General features: G+C 41.9%; 1 protein-coding gene across 1 annotated transcript in view; it reads left to right on the top strand.

Moving 5' to 3' along the window:
* CAPN9 (calpain 9) overlaps positions 1-21,898 on the top strand; it is a 158,120-nt gene that overhangs the window by 91,067 nt on the left and 45,155 nt on the right. The window contains exons 10-11 of the mRNA XM_088472520.1: positions 8,616-8,776; positions 19,808-19,965. Coding sequence (XP_088328646.1) covers positions 8,616-8,776; positions 19,808-19,965 — 319 coding nt within the window. The remainder of the gene's footprint in view (positions 1-8,615; positions 8,777-19,807; positions 19,966-21,898) is intronic.

Raw genomic sequence — 21,898 nt, 5'->3', positions numbered from 1 at the left:
AGGGCCTATCCATCAAAACCAATGTCATATTCAGAATCTGCACAACAAAGTTACCCCAAACTCATTATAATATGATTGGAAATTAAATGAGTATTGATCTGTGTAATTAATAACTATAAAGAAAAATGAATTGGAGACCTGGAACAAATTATTAAATAACAACAAGCTTCCAAAATCCCTTTGAGATTTTATAAAATGGAAACTGAATCCAAACAGCAAATCAAGGCAGAGCAACAGCCTAGTTAAAGTCGATTATTAATTATATGATTATATGATATGATGATACTACTTTGTCTGTGGAGAAGCTGCAGAAAATGGCATGAGAAGCTGGTGATAGATGGCCTTGCAAGATACAGAAGAATATGAACACCCCAATAAAGTATAGAAACATTTGCTGCCTGTCAAGCACACAGTCTTGGCAAAATCTATAATGAAAAGTGCAGCATGAAGGAATTGTCTGGTCTTTCCCAACATTATGTTGTATATTAAAAAGGACATGCGCAGTTTAACAAATGAAGAACTTCAGTGACAGAGACTGCCACTTTTGTTGCTGAAGGGCTTGGCTTGTTTGGGCCCCCACAAATCAAGCTATCAATTGGTTTAAGTTGACTAACAGTGTTGTTAACAGTGTTGTTAATTATCATCACAGTTGGAAGATGTCATTATCAACATAATCATCACCCTAATCTCTGTTGTTCATATTATCATCATCACACAAAATCAGCTCATCCCCACTGGAATCCACAATTACTGAAGACTCTGTAATTTGTGGTAATTGGCCGCAAACGTTTTTGTTATGAACATCAGTTTTTCATATTTTTAGGAAGTAGCCTCCTTCACTGAATGCTCACAAGGTTCCCAGCTGTGCTAAACACTCCTTCTGAGTACAGACTGGAGGTTGGGCAGCTTAAGTAAATCAAAGCTAGTTTGTACAAGGAGATCCAAATTTCCTTTTTTCCTCCCAGTATTCAAAGTGACTGTGTGACATGCTAGTTTGTACATTATCAATAAAATAATCCTCCACCTTTCTATTGATACTTAATATATCAGATTGAGTCATGGTAGAGGTGTCAATAATTGTGGGCAATTCTTTTAAGCCTGACCAGATGTCATAATGTTTCATTCTGGTGTGCTGAGTAGACACTCATCATCATCACCAGTGGGTCTATTGGAAAAGGTCAGTTTTTCCCTGACAGCAGCATTTGCAGGAGAAACTGAAGCAGGAGACTGTCAAAATTGGTGTCTGCGAGTTACCTGTCTCAGGTGGTGATCGGGTTTCAACGGAGGCCGGCATGACTGGAACCACAGATGATGTAGATGAATAGCTCTTTTATTATAAGAAGTGGGTAGCAGTGAGAACTGCCTTTGGTGATGAGTGACTGGAACTGGAAACTTGAGACGTTGGAATGTGACCAGAAGGAACTTGGAGGGACCGGACTGGGACCGGCAGGTAAGCTGACTGAGCTGGTCGGGTTACTAGTAGATGGGCTTGCAGATGGATGGTAGCGTGGAAGCTACTTGTTGTGGCTTGGGAAGCCGTGGGTAGACGTTGGTAGCTGGGTGGCTGCGTGGAGTGGCTGGATAGCTGTGGGTAAACGCTGGTATCTGGGTAGCTACGTGGAGCGGCAGGATAGCCGTGGGTAGACGCTGGTAGCTGGGTAGCTGCGTGGAGTGGCTGGATAGCCATGGGTAGACGCTGGTAGCTGGGTGGCTACGTGGATAGAACTGATGAGCTTGGAACTTGACTCTGGACTGGAATAACGTGACAATGGCTGAAGGGAAATCAGGTAATGCTGAGATGAGGGTTAAACATGGTAATCTGGAAATGCTGTGACAAGGTTGGAACTCAGTTGCAGGCTGGATTGGATAATTGGGAATAACAGGTTTCAGGAAGGAATGGGTAGGTTTGAGAATTTTAGGTTCAGGGAGGGAGTAGGTAGGTAAAAGGAGCAGGAGTTGATCCACAGCAAGAAGCAAGGCAGGGTGACACGATGCAGGTTTGCAGAGTGCCAGGGACCAACCAGGAGTAGGACTAGCAGCAGAGCACCGGCCAAGTATTGCTGTAACAGGACGACTGGATGCCAGGTATTACTGAAACAGGTTTTCAGGATGCACCAGGGGTTGCTGTAACAGGTTTCAGGGATAGACTTGAATGCAGAAACAGCATGAACCATACACCACGGGAAGACGAGATGTTCAGGCCCAGAATGCTATCAGGGGAGGAAACATATACCCTGGGTCTGGCAGCAATTGGTGGATATGGACAGGTGGTCTGGCAGTAGCATTTTGAGTGGTGGAAGGCACAACATGCAGAGGGAGTATTCATCTCTGCAGCTCTGAGAATCAGAACCACACCTGCGACTCCAATCAGGGCTAGCAGTGCTCACAGACAGGAGAGACCAGGTGCAATAATCACTGTGACAGGAATGCATAGAGAAGTCAGAGCAGATCCCCCAGGAGAACTACAAACACAGATCCATGGGGCAGCTGACAGGGGTAAGTCTCAAGGCAAAAAGGTGACAACTAGACAGGGTCGTGACAGTACCCCCCTCTTTATGGGTGGACTCCGGACACAAACAAAAATAAAAACTTTCTTCAAAGCTCTTCCCAATTCTCAATTTGTTGGGGTACTTAGAGTGCAAAGTCTACAAGGGAGATAGTTCAAGACCTTCGCCGATTCTTCTTTTTGCTGCGAGAACGTTTTGTGCCAACCAACGGACAAGGAATCTCTGGTAACTCCTGTGGAAATATGTGGCAGGGAAGGACAGGATCAGAATTTTGGGAGGAACAGTAGCAGAAATGGGACAAGGAGGTGTGTGCACAAGTCATGTTCTGGGTTACAGATTCAAAAGTGCTGCTCTCTTGGGATGCCTGGAATTCAGCACACTGGCCCTTAAAAACTTGACCTTGTTCGGATTTCAGAGGAGTCGAGGATGAATTCTTAGTAGCAGAAACAGACTGCTCAGACAATATTTTGGAACTGAGAACTTCGCTAGAATTTTGGTTTACAGGGTAAGGACCAAATTCTTTGACAACAGCTTCACTGAAAGTCTTTATATTTTGAAGCATTGGATCATTGGAGTTGTAAATAGGGGCAACCCAGTCCCAAGCTTTACCCTGAAAAGATGAGATAATAAACTCTACCATATTAGTAGACTTGACTCCACATGACAAAGAAGAATTCATCATACCGAAGAATTGTTTCAATAAAGCATAGTATTGAGTTAAGTCCCCATCAAAATAAATGCATGTTGGAGTATCCGACGAATCCTGTGTGTTCAAGGACTGTGAAGCACATTCAGGTGCAGGGCTGGAAGAGACTTGAGGATGCTCCGATTTATGAGGAGTCAAAACAACAGAAGCTGACAGATGTTCGGTATTCGGACCAACTGATGGGACTGGAAGGGGTCCAGAGGAGCTAGAGACAGTAGCATCAACAATCAAAGCTGAGAACAGTCTACAGAGATTGTCATCTTCTGGAACAATATATGCAGGAGACGGTGAACAGGAACCATAATCAGATTTTGTAGTACAAGACACTTCTCCCTGATAACAGGAACTTGAAACCCCCTCCTGAGGCATGAGACTTGAGACCCCCTCCTGGGGCACGAGAATTGAGACCCCCTCCTGGGGCGTGAGACTTGAGACCCCCTCCTGGGGCGTGAGACTTGAGACCCCCTCCTGGGGCGCAAGACTTGAAACCCCTTCCTGGGGTGCGAGACTTGAAACCCCTTCCTGGGGTACCAGACTTGAGATCCCCTTCTGGGGAATGGGAGTTGAAACCCCTTGCTGGGGAGGGAGACTTGAAACCCCCTCCTGGGGTATGATACTTGAAACTCCCTCCTGGGGTACGAGACTTGAGACCCCCTCCTGGGGTACGAGACTTGAAACCCCCTCCTGGGGTACGAGACTAGAGACCCCTCCTGGGGCTGCTAACTGGAGTCCCCTACTGGGTCAAGCAGAATCTGGGCTGGGACCAGAATGGGCAGAATCCGGGCTGGGACCGGAATGGGCAGAATCCGGGCTGGGACCGGAACGGGCAGAATCCAGGCTGGGACCGGAATGGGCAGAATCCGGGCTGGAACCGGAATGGGCAGAATCCGGGCTGGGACCGGATCGGGCAGAATCCGGGCTGGGACCGGATCGGGCAGAATCCGGGCTGGGACCGGATCGGGCAGAATCCGGGCCGGGACCGGATCGGGCAGAATCCGGGCTGGGGCCGGAATGGGCAGAATCTGGGCCGGAGCCGGAATGGGCAGAATCCGGGCTGGAGCCAGAATGGGCACTGAGACGTTGATACTTGGAACCACTGCTGGAGTTGCAAAGGAAACAGTCTTTAATGAAGTGGTCAGAACTCCCACAATAGATACAGAGCTGTAAATCTTTGCGCCGCTGGCGTTCGGCCACAGAGAGCTTGGGGCGTGGGTAACTACGATGTCTGACATTACTTGGTTCAGAAGAATCCTTGTTTCTTAGGGATTCCAAGGCAGAGGTTTTAGTCGAGACAGAGGCAGCTCTAAGAAATTCAGGAATGATCTGAAAAATTTTGCTGAATAGAGCCTGAAGCTGTTCCAGCAGTCGATGGAAGGTAATTAGGGGTTCAGGTAAGGTTTGGGTAACATCTAGCCGGTTATTCAGGATTTTCAAAAGCTGTAGCACTTGATGCTGTACGGCCTCCTGTGAATCGAAGCGGGTGACCAGGTTACGGAAAGCATCTAGTCCCTTAATAGGTGCTTGATCCGCCACCATCGTTGGGTCTGAACATTCTGTCACAATTGGTGTCTGCGAGTTACCTGTCTCAGGTGGTGATCGGGTTTCAACGGAGACCGGCATGACTGGAACTACAGATGATGTAGATGAATAGCTCTTTTATTATAAGAAGTGGGTAGCAGTGAGAACTGCCTTTGGTGATGAGTGACTGGAACTGGAAACTTGAGACGTTGGAATGTGACCAGAAGGAACTTGGAGGGACCGGACTGGGACTGGCAGGTAGGCTGACTGAGCTGGTTGGGTTACTAGTAGATGGGCTTGCAGACGGATGGTAGCGTGGAAGCTACTTGTTGTGGCTTGGGAAGCCGTGGGTAGACGTTGGTAGCTGGGTGGCTGCGTGGAGTGGCTGGATAGCTGTGGGTAAATGCTGGTATCTGGGTAGCTACGTGGAGTGGCAGGATAGCCGTGGGTAGACGCTGGTAGCCGGGTAGCTACGTGGAGTGGCTGGATAGCCGTGGGTAGACGCTGGTAGCTGGGTGGCTACGTGGATAGAACTGATGAGCTTGGAACTTGACTCTGGACTGGAATAATGTGACAATGGCTGAAGGTAAATCAGGTAATGCTGAGACGAGGGTTAAACAGGGTGATCCGGAAATGCTGTGACAAGGTTGGAACTCAGGTGCAGGCTGGATTGGATAATTGGGAATAACAGGTTTCAGGAAGGAATGGGTAGGTTTGAGAATTTTAGGTTCAGGGAGGGAGTAGGTAGGTAAAAGGAGCAGGAGTTGATCCACAGCAGGAAGCAAGGCAGGGTGACATGATGCAGGTTTGCAGAGTGCCAGGGACCAACCAGGAGTAGGACTAGCAACAGAGCACAGGCCAAGTATTGCTGTAACAGGACGACTGGATGCCAGGTATTACTGAAGCAGGTTTTCAGGATGCACCATGGGTTGCTGTAACAGGTTTCAGGGATAGACTTGAATGCAGAAACAGCATGAACCATACACCACGGGAAGACAAGATGTTCAGGCCCAGAATGCTATCAGGGGAGGAAACATATACCCTGGGTCTGGCAGCAATTGGTGGATATGGACAGGTGGTCTGGCAGTAGCATTTTGAGTGGTGGAAGGCACAACATGCAGAGGGAGTATTCATCTCTGCAGCTCTGAGAATCAGAACCACACCTGCGACTCCAATCAGGGCTAGCAGTGCTCACAGACAGGAGAGACCAGGTGCAATAATCACTTTGACAGGAATGCATAGAGAAGTCAGAGCAGATCCCCCAGGAAAACTACAAACACAGATCCATGGGGCAGCTGACAGGGGTAAGTCTCAAGGCAAAAAGGTGACAACTAGACAGGGTCGTGACAGAGACATTGTCATGTCATCTGCCACTTGAGCTGACAATTTGCTTGCAAGGAGCTCTTTGCGTCTCTTAAGATCTGTATTAGTTGGAAAGAATGTCATTGTGTATGACTTAAACCTAGGATCAAGCCTAGTTGCCAAAATGTAGTGATCCAATTGCAAGATGTCGCAAGAAAAAATATCTTGATCTCCATCAACATACTTAGTGGAATCACTTTGTTTCATCTCTTCTCTCAGCTTTTTTAGCTGCTTTTCCAGTAGTTGAATTAAGGGTATGACCTGACTCAGGCTGGCAGTGTATGAACTCACTTTATTGGTTACAATTTCAAATGGTTACAGTAGCTTGCATAAAATGGAGAGTATTCTCTACTGTGCTGGACTAAAGTAATATGCCCCACTCCAATCTCCCTATCTCATGGTTGTATGTATAAATAGTGGAATTCCACTTGGTTAATACCTCCTGCTTCAGTTGGTGTCATGGTAAATTATACTGTTGTTGGAACTGCTGCAATCTTCTACATGCGGTTTCTGAATGCCAAAGATGCCCATAAATATTTCGAGCTACAGTCAGCATGTCCTTTCATGCACCTTGATGAGAGGTTCAGGAACTGAGTTCCTGCTTGTTCCTGCTGAAAAATAAAACTGTATTACATGCTATATATATGCATATACAATATATAAGTATATTTAGTATAGTAAAGAAGGCACTCAAAGGGGCCTTTAAAACAAAACTTATCTTATGGAAAATACATTTTGGCATAGGACATTACGTCATAGTTGCTTGTTCCTGCTGAAAAATAGCAGATATATATATATATATATATATATATATATATCCCTCAATGCACTAATAGTACTTAACAGTAGAAATATACAATTCAAAATACAGTTTAAAATCAGCGATGCTTGCCAGCAAATAGATCTGAAATTGAGATACAAACAACAAGACAAGAAAGCACTAATTGTGTAGTATTTAAGGCCCAATTGGGATAAAAGTAAGTAATGTGCATACAGTTAATAGAAAATGGTCATGCTTATCTCAATGTGATTTTGCTTGAAAATAAAGTGAATCTGTTCCAATTGTTGTTTGATTATACTATACTGCCTAAAAGCACAGCCATTCCCATTTATTTTTTCTTAATAGACAAAATAAGACATTTAGATCTGTTATAGTTTATTATCTATTGTATTTATCTAATTTTTTATTCTCAAAAATACATTAATTGTAAATAGGATTCATTCACATATTTAATAATTAATTATTTTTTTATTGTATTATTGTATTCAATTGTATATTCTTTTTATTTATTGAAGAAAATCATTGCTCATGTGGTTTTACATACATAGTGATTTACTAAGCATCAAAATAAAATTTCCAATTGTTATTGAAAAGCGCAGTCAGATATTCTCTTTTTTAACATAACTATTGAAGGAGCACATCACTGATTGATATATATATATATATATATATATATATATATATATATATATTAAATTTTATTTCTTTGGGGTGCAACTTAGAGTGAAATCACACTCTGTCTGACCTCATACATAAGTGAATTACACAATATATATATATACATATATATTATATAATGCAGTGTAGAGATCTGAGATCCTGATATACTCTTGGGAAAGAAAAGTGCAAGCTCAATTTAACAACCATACACAATACAAAAGCACAACAGTCTGTTTGATTTGCAGCAGTAGATTGCAGGTGCTACTATGTCTGACAAACACACAGTGGCCTGTTTGCACTGCAGTGCACTGGATTACAGTTGTTGCTGTTGCTAGCTAGTGTGTCAGTCACCCTTCCCATCTACTTCATATCTACCAACTACTACAACTCTCTCTGCACTCCTAATGGTGTCATAATGGCACTTTCTTCAGACCAACTAAAACCCACGCCCTCTCCCTCCACTCTCCTATGTGAAATGGTGCCTGATAACTATTATATACAAAACATGTGAGATCTGGCATTTCCGTGAAAATTAAGTTTTGCCTCATTTTGAGATCCAAACTTGGCAGGTAGACCCGAGCTAGCACTCAGATTCACTCGGATCCCCTAAGTTCTGGTGTGTTCTGTTTTCTGAAAACCCAAACTGCTCATCTCTAATATTTACACCCAGAAATATGGGCTACTGTATATTTTCTACTATCTCTGCATTAGATCTTGGGTACAGGATGATCTTACAGCCTACTGCAGAGGTGATGGAGGAGGTAAACTTGCCTGGCTGAGATGATAGAGCAGCTCATGCTTCCTACATGTAGAACCATGTTCACCACAGCCATCCAATAAGAAAACTGCAGTGACAACACAGATCCAACTTATCTTATTGTCACCAATGTAGTATCAGCAAGATGCTGGGGAAAAGTATTTTTAAAGTGGCAGGGGTAAAATACATCATACTTCCGGCTGGGGGAATACGAACTGTAATATTTTACTATAAATAGTGTTTCTTTTTCCAATGCAGCATACTATATAAAATGCACCATAATGCATAATGTTGCCGTTCTAACATTTTTACATCTGCATTTAGGATGAAATTTGAGGATTTCAAGAGATACTTTGACAAAGTTGAAATTTGTAACCTTACACCAGATGCCTTAGATGATGATACAGAGCACCAATGGGAGGTGACAACCCATGAAGGGAGCTGGGTCAGAGGCTCTACTGCTGGCGGATGCAGGAATTTTTTAGGTACCTACAGGACTTATCTTTCTTTTATACTGTAACTTGTACATGAACTGTACATTGGCACTTCCTGGATTGAGGATTCAGTGTCATTACCTGTTGTTTTGGACAATACTGTCTGCTTTAGAATAAGCATGTGATCACCTATTTTAAGAAAGCTCTTTTTGCTATTTACATTTTTGGAGCACAAAGTGTATTTCCCACAGCCACTAATTTTAATAGGTTTTTCATTCCATGATTTTGCTAGAATTATTTAGTATAATAAAAGATTTCTGGTTTGGTATGTGTTTCTCCAGTTACATTCTGTTTTTCTGAAAAACAAGAGAATTACTCTATACTCCAGCATCTCCCGTAGCCCATAATTTCTTTAAAAACATATATATTCAAGTTATTCTGTATATTTTTGTAAACCTAAAGCACACTAATTATGAAAAATTGTCTAATTTGAAATAAGCAAAGTCCAAATGTTATAGTGAATGTCTGTTTCCAAGCAGTAGGCATGCATCTACACTCCCAAACAAGTACAATAGTCCCTCCATGGCCAGTGTGACCCCGAAGCTTGCACTCTCCTTGTTACTTGTCCTGATCAAAAAAGAGCAACTGCAGACACACAAAAGCTCATGGTCCTCAGTAGACAGATGACAGAGCTTCCAGAAGAATAAAATACACCTTTGCTAAACTACTTAGGCAAAAAGAAAAAAAACACCCAGTGCTAATCAGATAACAGGCAATATTGTAACAGTATATACAAATAGGTATTTGCCAACCTCACTCACAAAAAGCCAAAAATTTATACTGCACTAGTATACCTTTTGTTGGGATATTAAAACATATGTAAATAAATTAATATTGTATTTATTCAATAAATTAAACAATCAATAAAACTAAACATACAGCGCATAAGACAGAAGTGTACAATAAGATATTCAAAAAGACATCTTGGGCCAAATATAATAGGGTGAGAGTTTAGAAAATGTGAGAGTTTGGCATTAAACTCTCACATTGGTCGAGTTTTATTTTCAAAATTGGCAAACATCTGGATGAGAGTTTAAATCGTAAGAGTTTTTTGTCTAAAAACAAGTTCTCAGACTCTATTACATTAAGCTAATTTAAAAAGCATAAGAGTTTACTGAAAAACTCACATTTTGTAAACTCTCACCCTATTTCATTTGGCCTCTTAAATATTCCACATTATTAATAGACGATATTCTTATATTCAAATTTGCATGTGAAGATTTATACACATAATATACTTCCACTTATATATTAGTTATAATATTATGTCATAAAATAGACCTGTAAAAAAGGGTAACATTGGTTACGGTGTATCAGCAGAATTTTAACCGATCTTCTTTAATGATCCAAGAATCATACAGTATATGTTGTGGGGCCAATGACCTAACATCCAGACTGTGGTTTTATTGTATACAAATATAGCAGACACTGTTAGAAATTGTGTCTAAAAAGATTTTCTCTGACATATGCAGTGATAGTATGTAGCATTAAACCAGCTGCCAATCAGTAAGAATGTGAATGCGTTATTTAGACAAATTAATATAATATAGATATATGACAGCATTTTTTACGTCCCGTTAAACACGGGGCAGCAGGTTACGTCACCTTATCTTTATGCACTGTGATGTTATATGTGCATGCCAATAGACAGGGTCCCTGTGATACCTGTAGCTGACAGCTCAGACTCAGTGTTGTGGTAGTTAGCGGTTCAGACACAGCATGATGTAGCAGCTGTAACTGGCGGCTCGGGCTCAGCGTGGCAATTGACAGTGGCTCAGACACAGCGTAATGTAGCGATTTAACCACTGTGTGATGCAGCGGCCGACTCCGGTCCCTGTAGCCGTGGCTGGCCGACAGTGTAGCAAGTAGCTGGATGTACAAAAGGATCCCCAGAGTCCTGTAAAAGAGAGCAGCAATGTGTTTCGGCTACCACTGTAGCCTTTTTCAAGCTGGAATGCTCTCCTTCACCCATTGTGCAGTTTAAGTAGTATAGAAGCTTAAGTCATTGGTCAAATAGTTGATTAGTTTTAACTGCTAAGTGTCCATATACAAGGAGTATAGCAGAGGTGATCTTAATCACTCTAATGTGTTCTATAGGCAAATATTTCATCCAGACACATAAAGAATAAAGTAATACATATATATTAAGGGTAAGTAGAGGATTGTGAGCGCCACCTGAGTCTAGCTATACCTCTGTTTTACAATAATAACATAGTAGCTAAAAGAGATTTAAAAGTGCATTACCCCAGGGGTTATGGGTGTCAGCTGAATCAAGAGATTTAAAGCAGTGGTGATCTGCAATTTGCATATGAATAGTGAACAGTGAACAGTGAACTTGATAACCAGCACCAAACAGCTTAAAATCAATATAATATAAGAATAACCTAATGTTCAATAAGGTATTATGTGCAAGATATTTAAAGTGTCAGTGCTAGAAAGCTGTCTACAATCCCTTTGAAAAAGTTAAATTAATTAAAAGCACAGATCTAGATAAAGGTCATATTCATTAAATCGCTTTTATCCGCTAGTATACGTTTACAATATCACAACAAAAATATGACGTAGTATGGTCAAGAAAAATGTTATCTTTAATTTTTATTTGTATTAGATTTATATAATTGGATATAGAATCACAATTTTAATTCACATAATTTTTCATCCCTAGTGGTAACAAAGCACCTAATATTCTAAAGCTAACATAGCAATATTACAGATAAAAGTGACTGAGCAGATTCTTCTTAAATCATATCATAACCCCATACCCTAAATTCAGAGGACTATCCAAGACTACTGATATATATAATAATACAGAATATATTAAATCAGTCAATCAATTCATACCCAAACTGAAAAGGTAAAAAATATAATAAAAATGCTAAATATTATTATTGTGTTAATAATAGCAGTAGTAAAAAGAATAATACCACTGATGTTAGCAGTGATAGTAACATTAAGTTGTTAATATTATACTCATGTTAGTTTGTGATATAGTATACCACCCTATAATACCAGAAAATATATTAAAATAAATTGATGATGATGATGATGATAACAAAGAAAAGAAACAAAGAGGCAATAAGACAAATGAGACACTATTTGTAACAGAGTCTGCTATTTGTATACAATAAAACCACAGTCTGTATGTTAGGTCATTGACGCAGCAACATACAGTACATGATTCTTGGATTATTAAAGAAGATCGGTTAAATTTCTGCTGATAACCCATGACCAATGTTACCTTTTTTACCTTTTTATAGGATGAGCCTGATCAGTTCTATTTTATGAGATAATTGTGCATGTTACCATGCTCATCCCTTTTTATATTGTGCGTTTGTGTAAGTGGGGAGGTCTAAGTTCTGGTATTGATCCCATTGTAAGTTGAACTACAGTGTTGACTTAAAATATAAATATCATGCAGGATATATATCACCGTGTTACTATAAAAAATCTAAATCTAGTTGGTGGAAATGTTAATTTAATGGTCAATCACAGTGTTAATATAATCATAGAGCAAAACATGGTGCATACAGTACATAATAAACAAAATATGCAATATGTATAGGTAGGTATGAGTATCATATGTAATATGTAGTATATTGCTAGAGTTATACAATAACAAACAGCATAGAGTAGGTTTTATATACTGATAAATTGTGCTAATTAAGAAATCAATGTCAATCAATTTATACTGATAAATTGTGCTAATTAAGAAATCAATGTCAATCCGGTACAGGTTGTACTCTGAAAGTCTGTAGCAGAGAACGGCGTCCCGCTCTGCTGCTAAGGGTTCCCAGTTGTAGGCTGGTACTTTGAGATGGAAATGGATAGGGCGGCCAACAGTGAACCTCAGAAACAGTACCTCAGTCTACTGATGTAGTGGCGCTCAGTCATGGTTCTGTGCTGTAGTTGGAGTTGTCACCGTCTTCCATTGCAAGGGATGCTGCAGACGGCGTACCTTTCTGGGGCGAACCATTGGGCATATACCTCTGGTGGGGAGGGCCTGCTGGTCATATTGGTATTGCCGTGGGTTGCTCTGTTGGGAGCTAGCCGTGGGGTTCCTTCTCCTTCCTCTCCGGATGCTCAGCTTCAGTTCTTACTCTCACCGTTATTGAGACTGCCACAGTCTCCCGCTCACTTCCTGGTGGTGTTCTGGTCATGTGACACGGCTGTAGGAGGCTTATGGATGGAGGTATGCTGTTGTCACAGATAGTATAGAGTTGTTAATGTCGTTCTTTCCAACACGTTTCAGCCTTTAGGCCTTCCTCTGGAGGTGTGCATAGATAGTGTGTCTGGATTAGTGGGTTTAAATGATTCTGCTGAGTGCGTCCTCCATTTCTGACTGGACATGCTCATTGTAGGGTGCAACTGGATTGGTGGGAAGATTTGTCATTCATTTGTTATGAGGCTGGGTTTGTGCTGAAGGCTAGGTTGATATGTCTCCAATTGGTACAGGAAAGGTTTAAAGAAAACAATAACTCTGTTTGGTGATCACTCTTGAAATATAAATAGAAAAATAGTTTAAAATATAACTTTCATTATAATATTAGTAAAAATAATAATAATAATCCCTCAACATGTGGCAAGCAATATAAAATATTATTAAATATTCAAACAAAATCTATTACAAGCATCAATTCCAAATGTTAAAATATATAACATTATCTAATTGGGGATAAACTCCTTACACCTTTGACTGTGTGGTCATGGGATAAGTTGGTAAGTAACCAACATCAGAGAACTAGCCGATCATAGATACTTCCCCAAATAATAGCATAGATGTCAAATAGTGTTAGTAACATACAATAGTACAGATGTGAATGCCTCCTTTTTGCATAAATCTTTGGCGAATATAATTTCAAGATAATTTTTCACTATAATATCAGCTACAAATAGTTTAGTTGATATGCATCAGTTAGTTCCTACCGTACGAGCACCTATATGAAATGAAAAAAGGAAGGTCAGGGTAAAGACACTGCTAATCTAAATTCTACTGCTTCTCACTTAGCCTAGCGCATCTGTGATAAGTGAGAGATTATAAGAAAGCAGGTTGTCCTTAGAAACAACAGTGTGAAGGAGATGTTGCTCAAATTTTCATTTCTGCTGTTAAGGGTCTTGCTCTAGGCATTGGACCCTTAATGAGAGAATGACTCTGTTTGAGATCATCCTCAATCAATAGAGCAATAGAAAGATTACAAGAAATGTTGATAATATTTGCTAATGATCTGATAACACTTTGTAATTGGACGTAATGCTTAGATAAAACATTGTTTGAAAAATATTGGCAAAGTTCAACTTGTGTTACCATCAGAAGAGCATTTCTTTAACACAAAATATGCAGTGCAAAAATTAGGTTGTTAGTAATTATTAAATAATCCCAACATAAAAAGAATTCATAAATTATGAATAATTAGCAAAAGATCAAACACTCTTTATCCTATTTGCACGGTTATAACCTTTTAGTAGATTGTCATATGTTTCGTTTGAGCCCACAAAGGCAGGCTTAGGTTATAGCCTATAAAAATAAATATATATCTCTAAAGAGCAAGTATTGCGGGAGTCTGGAAAAATGACTGCCTAATTACACAATCCCGTTCTAGCTGTGAAACATCAAAAATATTAGGGGTGTGCACCGGCCACTTTTCGTGTTTTGTGTTTTGGTTTTGGATCTGGATCTTTCTTCGTGTTTTGGATCTGGATTGGTTTTGCCAAAACCACCCTTCCGTGTTTTGGGTTCTGGGTTTTGTGTTTTGGATCTGTATTTTTTTTAAAAAAAGCATAAAAACAGCTAAAATCACAGAATTTGTTGGTTTCTCTGCTCCTATGCTATTATTAACCTCAATAACCTTAATTTCCACTCACTTCCAGTCTATTCTGAACACCTCACACCTCACAATAGTGTTTTCATGTCCAAAAGGTTGCACCGAGGTAGCTGGATGACTATGCTAAGCGACACGAGTGGGCGGCACAAACACGTGACCCATCTAGGAGTGACACTGCAGTGGCAGACAGGATGGCAGTTAGAAAAACTAGGCCCCAAACTGTACATAATGCAAAGAAAAAAAAGAAGTGCAAGATGGAATTGTCCTTGGGCCCTCCCACCCACCCTTATGTTGTATAAACAGGACATGCACACTTTAACAAATCAATCATTTCAGCGCCAGGGTCTGCCACACAACTGTGGCTGAAATGATTGGTTCGTTTGGGCCCCCACAAAACAAGCTGGCAATTAATGTGTCCCTGCACAAACTGGCTCTACGGAGGCAAGATGTCATCCTCATCCTCCTCATCCACCGAATCCTCACCCTCTTCAGTGTGTACATCCTCATCCTCACAGAGTATTAATTCGTCCCTGCTGGAACCACAGGTCCCTCTGTACGTTCTGGAGGCTGGTCTCCCTGGAAGAGTTGATAATTCATTTTATGAACATCATCTTCTCCACATTTTGTGGAAGCAACCTCCTACGCCTTTCGCTGACAAGGTTCCCGGCTGCACTAAACACTCTTTCGGAGTACACACTGGAGGGGGGGCAACCCAGGTAAAATAGAGCCAGTTTGTACAGGGACCTCCAAATTGCTTCTTTTTCCTGCCAGTACAGGTACGGCCTGTCTGACATGCCTACTTGGATGCTGTCACCGATGTAATCCTTTAACAGACAGACGCACGCTTGTCGCTGCTGCTTTGAGGATTCAAGTGCGGCTACAGCCCACACAATTCACAAAGACAGAAAAAAAAAAAGAATATTTTTATTGTTTGTGGAGCACACTTTGAGGGTTACACCACCCTTTAACAGACAGACGCACGCTTGTCGCTGCTGCTTTGAGGATGCAAGTGCGGCTACAGCCCACACAATTCACAAAGACAGAAAAAAGAAAAAGAATATTTTAATTGTTTGTGTAGAACACTTTGAGGTGTCACCACCCTTTAACAGACAGACGCACGCTTGTCGCTGCTGCTTTAAGGATGCAGGTGCGGCTACAGCCCACACATTTCACAAAGACCGAAAAAAAAAAGAACAATATTTTAATTGTTTGTGTAGAACACTTTGAGGTGTCATCACCCTTTAACAGACAGACGCACGCTTGTCGCTGCTGCTTTAAGGATGCAGGTGCGGCTACAGCCCACACAATTCACATAGACAGAAAAAAAAAGAACAATATTTTAATTGTTTCTGTAGCACACTTTGAGGGTGTCACCACCCTTTAACAGACAGACGCACGCTTGTCGCTGCTGCTTTGAGGATGCAAGTGTGGCTACATCGCACACAAGTCACAAACACATTAAAAAAATAGTTTTTTATTTTTTGGAACACTTTGAGAGTTACACCACCCTTTAACAGACAGACGCACGCTTGTCGCTGCTGCTTTAAGGATGCAGGTGCGGCTACAGCCCACACATTTCACAAAGACCGAAAAAAAAAGAACAATATTTTAATTGTTTGTGTAGAACACTTTGAGGGTGTCACCACCCTTTAACAGACAGACGCACGCTTGTCGCTGCTGCTTTAAGGATGCAGGTGCGGCTACAGCCCACACATTTCACAAAGACCAAAAAAAAAAGAACAATATTTTAATTGTTTGTGTAGCACACTTTGAGGGTGTCACCACCCTTTAACAGACAGACGCACGCTTGTCGCTGCTGCTTTGAGGATGCAGGTGGAATCTAGACGGGATTTGGAACCGAGGACACACTACCTCCATCAATTGTCTAAATCCCACTGCACTAATGTCGGATACCGGACGCACGTCTAACACCAACATAGCAGTCAAGGCCTCAGTTATACGTTTTGCTTCAGGATGACTGCTGTCGTACTTCATCCTCATCGCTAGGGACTGTTGGAGGGTCAATTGTTTAGTAAAAGTAGTGATGTTCCTACTTCCTCTCTGGGATGATGAACAACTCCCAGCAGCAGCAACAGCACTAGGAGGAAGAGGTTCTTGATCTTTCCCTATTTTATTTTTATCGGAGAAAGTTTGGTCCTCCATTTATGTTATATTGATATATATACGTGCGGCTAAAGCGCACACAAACACAGAAAATATTATTTTATTTTTGCTGGAGAGTAGTGCACTTTGTGGGTTACACCACCCTTTAAGAAATGAGCCAGCCGGCTCTTTACTTATGGGACACAGGCGCACGCTTGGCGCTGCTCCTTTGTTGATGCACGTGCAGCCACAGTGCACACAATTCACAAACACAGAAAATAATTTTTTTTTTGGTTTGGACTGGAGTGTACTTTCGGGGGTTACAGCACCCTTAACGGTCAAGCCAGCCGGCCCTTTACTTATGACACAGGCGCACGCTTGGCACTACTTTGTTGATGCACGTGCGGCTACTGCGCACACAATTCACAAACACAGAAAATAATTTTTTTTTAGGTTTGGACTGGAGTGTACTTTCGGGGGTTACAGCACCCTTAACGGTCAAGCCAGCCGGCCCTTTACTTATGACACAGGCGCACGCTTGGCACTACTTTGTTGATGCACGTGCGGCTACTGCGCACACAATTCACAAACACAGAAAATAATTTTTTTTTTGGTTTGGACTGGAGTGTACTTTCGGGGGTTACAGCACCCTTAACGGTCAAGCCAGCCGGCCCTTTACTTATGACACAGGCGCACGCTTGGCACTACTTTGTTGATGCACGTGCGGCTACTGCGCACACAATTCACAAACACAGAAAATAATTTTTTTTTTGGTTTGGACTGGAGTGTACTTTCGGGGGTTACAGCACCCTTAACGGTCAAGCCAGCCGGCCCTTTACTTATGACACAGGCGCACGCTTGGCACTACTTTGTTGATGCACGTGCGGCTACTGCGCACACAATTCACAAACACAGAAAATAATTTTTTTTTTGGTTTGGACTGGAGTGTACTTTCGGGGGTTACAGCACCCTTAACGGTCAAGCCAGCCGGCCCTTTACTTATGACACAGGCGCACGCTTGGCACTACTTTGTTGATGCACGTGCGGCTACTGCGCACACAATTCACAAACACAGAAAATAATTTTTTTTTTGGTTTGGACTGGAGTGTACTTTCGGGGGTTACAGCACCCTTAACGGTCAAGCCAGCCGGCCCTTTACTTATGACACAGGCGCACGCTTGGCACTACTTTGTTGATGCACGTGCGGCTACTGCGCACACAATTCACAAACACAGAAAATATATTATTTTTTTAGCACTTGGGGGGAGCACCCCTGATGGACAGAGCACCCCCTGGACAACACTACAGCACCCCTTTAGGACTGGGACACTGCACAGGACTTTGGAGTGGACACAGCCCCTATGGAGAACTGACTGCACAACACAGTCCAGCCAGCCCCTATGGACTTTGAAGTAGTGGACACAGCCCCTATTAACAACAGCAGCACAGCACAACACAGCCAGCCCCTATGGACTTTGAAGTAGTGGACAACAGCAGCACTACACTACACTACACTACACAGCACTAACTCCCACCCTCCCTCTTCACTGTCCACAGCCGAGTGAGAAAATGGCGCCGACGCGGGTACCTTATATAGGATCCAAAACCCGCGAGACTCGGAAGGCGGGATGATGACGTTTTGCCTCGATGTCAGATCCGAGTCAGGCGGGAAAAGTCGAGCCTGACTCGGATCGGACTCGGATCGGGGGGGCTCGGGGGGGTTCGGATTTCAGAAATCCGAACCCGCTCACCCCTAAAAAATATATATGTAACGTGTAGGAGCAGCTGTTTGATGGTAACATTGGACACAATATTAGCACTAAAATCAAATATGCCAGTGTCATAACTCTATAAAGTGATAATTCGTAATCATGAATAAACATATATTGATAGGTTTAGCAACAAGATTTCATATATGTACCTGTAAAGTGCCAATGCAAAGATCCTCGGTAGCAGTTTTGACACTGAGTCAGAATAAATGAAATGTCAGTATGACAATTTCATACAATGAATGGTAGCAGTTCTAACATGATGTCAGCATGAATAGTACAAGTGTGACATTTTCATGAGGTAGCCATTTGTCACCATAAATTGATATATTTATATAGACTTGCAACAGATTAGCAGGATAAGGGTGTATGATCTTGGCAGTGTGAGAATGTGGGACCCCACTAGTATGCGGAAGAAATGTCCTTGATGAGACTGGTCCCAGTATCCTGTTATCTCACTGTTCTTTTATCCTTGCACATCTTATCTCCATGTATTGTGTATTTGCACACTGTAACCAATGTAGTGTGCCCAACATGGCTGCCTGGCCTTGTGCTCTGTGTGGAATGATAAATGCATGGGTCTGATGAACTCTTAAATTGGATCTCGAATGAAGAAAAACCCCTTCGTGTAGGCGCTAATCAATGCTTAAATCAATAAGTGAAGTACCGGTCATGCAGCTGTGGGGTGTTGTGTCAAGACTCCCAATGAAGTGCACAAGGAACTGAACGAAATATGAATATTGTTCACAGCGCAGAGACTCCGTACCCTCAAAATCAAGTAATAAAAGATTATTTTAATGTTTAGCATAAAATATGACATGAATGCACATTATAAATTCAATGCAAAAATAAAAGCAGGAGCATAATAAAATTAAACCAATAACAGTGCTGAAGTAGCTAGTTGGACTAGCATGCATGAATAAATATATTAGTAGTGGGTATATTCCGGGTAAGCTGAAGTGCACAACGTTCTGCCCTCCTCAGGAGGTCTCCTATGTTTCTTAGCCTAGGGCAGCAATTAATCCCAATGAGATGCAAATAAGCCAGGTGCACTGATGTTTTTAAGCTGGAAGTCAGTCAAGGTGAGTGATAAATAATGTGAAGAAGCTCTCACCTAAATGCAAAGTGATTCAGTGTCCAGCAGCGTAGCCTGTGTGTCCGGGTGCGACAGTGTGTCCGGTCGCATGTGTCTCCAGCTACTGCTCATTGTCCTTACAATTCTAATTCTGTTATTAATATACAAGTATTTATTACAACAATATGATTGCATTTTACAGCTGATGCCACTTTGTCATGTTATCTTATGTTTATCATGTTATCTTTCTTTCCAGAAACCTTTTGGACAAATCCACAAATTCAGCTGAGCCTTAAAGAGAAGGATGATGGCCACAACGATTGTACTTTTATTGCAGCTTTGATGCAAAAGAATAGACGCAAGTTAAAAAAAGCAGGAGCCGATATGTTAACAATAGGATATACCATCTATCAGGTTAGATTTACTGAATTTTCTAAAATAATATATTAACATAACATAGTTAGAATTGACTATCTGTTCCTAGTACTTCTATTGCAAGTAGTTTTGGGATACTTTCATTTGTCATTTCATTTGTTTGTAGACAGAGATGAGTAAAGTCACAGCATCACAGTGTAATGGTACGCCAGCTGGGTTTAGGAGAGGTGCAAAGTACCAGCAATACAATCCTTAAGATCTGCTTTACCATTCTGTAAAATGGCCATTCCAAGCGATATTTGGAAATCACGAATTTCACAAAACGTACCTTCTCGAATTAGTGCAGACAGTGCACACGATTCACAAACACAGAAGAAAATGTTTTATTTTTGTTGGAGTGCACTTTGGGGGTTACACCTCCATTTAACAGACAGACGCTTGTCACTGCTGCTTTGAGGATGCAGGTGCGGCTACAGCCCACACAATTCACAAAGACGGAAAAAAAAAAAAGAATTGTTTATTTTTTGTAGAGTGCACTTTGGGGGTACACCACCCTTTAACAGACTTATGGGACAAAGGCGTATGCTTGGCGCTGCTCCTTTGTTGATGCACGTGCAGCCACAGTGCACACAATTCACAAACACAGAAAATATTTTTTTATTTTGTTTGGAGTGCACTTTGGGGGTTACACCACCCTTTAACAGATGAGCCAGATGGCCCTTTACTTATGACACAGGCGCACGCTTGGCGCTACTTAGTTGATGCACGTGCAACCACAGTGCACACAATTCACAAACACAGAAAATAATTTTTAATTTTGTTTGGAGTGCACTTTGGGGGTTACACCACCCTTTAACGGACAAGCCAGATGGCCCTTTACTTATGGGATACAGGCGCACGCTTGGCGCTGCTCCTTTGTTGATGCACGTGCAGCCACAGTGCACACAATTCACAAACACAGAAAATATTTTTTTATTTTGTTTGGAGTGCACTTTGGGGGTTACACCACCCTTTAACAGACGAGCCAGCCAGCCCTTTACTTATGACACAGGCGCATGCTTGATGCTACTTTATTGATGCATGTGCGGCCACAGTGCACACAATTCACAAACACAGAAAATTATTTTTTATTTTGCTTGGAGTGCACTTTGGGGGTTACAGCACCCTTTAATGGTTAAGGCAGATGGCCATTTACTTATGACACAGGCGCATGCTTGCCGTTACTTTGTTGATGCACGTGCGGCTACTGCGCACACAATTCACAAACACAGAAAAAAAATTTTTTTTTTTTTTTGGAGTGCACTTTGGGGGAGCACCCCTGATGCACAGATCACCCCCTGGACAACACTACAGCAGCCCTCTAAGACTACAGCCTTTATGGGACACTGCACAACACAGTCCAGCCAGCCCCTATAGACTTTGGAGTGGACACAGCCCCTATGGACAACTGACTGCACAACACAGCCCAGCCAGCCCCTATGACAGCAGCACAACACAGCCCAGCCAGCCCCTATGGACAAAAGCAGCACAACACAGCCCAGCCAGCCCTAGCTCCCACCCTCCCTCTTCTCTGTCCACAGCCGGAGTGAGAAATGGCACCGATGCGGGGACCTTTTATAGAATCCAAAACCCGCAAGATCTGGAAGGCGGGATGATGACGTTTTGCCTCGATTTCAGTTCCGAGTCAGGCGGGAAAAGTCGAGCCTGACTCGGATACAACTCAGATCGGGGGGGTTCGGATTTCAGAAATCCAAACCCGCTCATCCCTACTCCATATACATCAAAGATCACTACTACTACCAATATAAAACTCTTTTAACTCATGCTACTATTTCTGTGATAGCAAAAATCTGCACAGTCTGTCACATAGAAGTGTCTATCATCATTAACTCGGAAGCTTGTAGCTGGCTTTTTGGAAGCACAAATATATGCCTGTTAAATGGCATACCTTAAATATGTATATGTCAGTGCT

The sequence above is a fragment of the Taudactylus pleione genome, unplaced genomic scaffold (assembly GCF_031769625.1).
Source record: "Taudactylus pleione unplaced genomic scaffold, aTauple2 ptg000125l, whole genome shotgun sequence".
Classification (NCBI taxonomy): domain Eukaryota; kingdom Metazoa; phylum Chordata; class Amphibia; order Anura; family Myobatrachidae; genus Taudactylus; species Taudactylus pleione.
The sequence above is the reverse complement of the archived record's forward strand: the minus strand, read 5'-3'. Positions and strand labels throughout refer to the sequence as shown.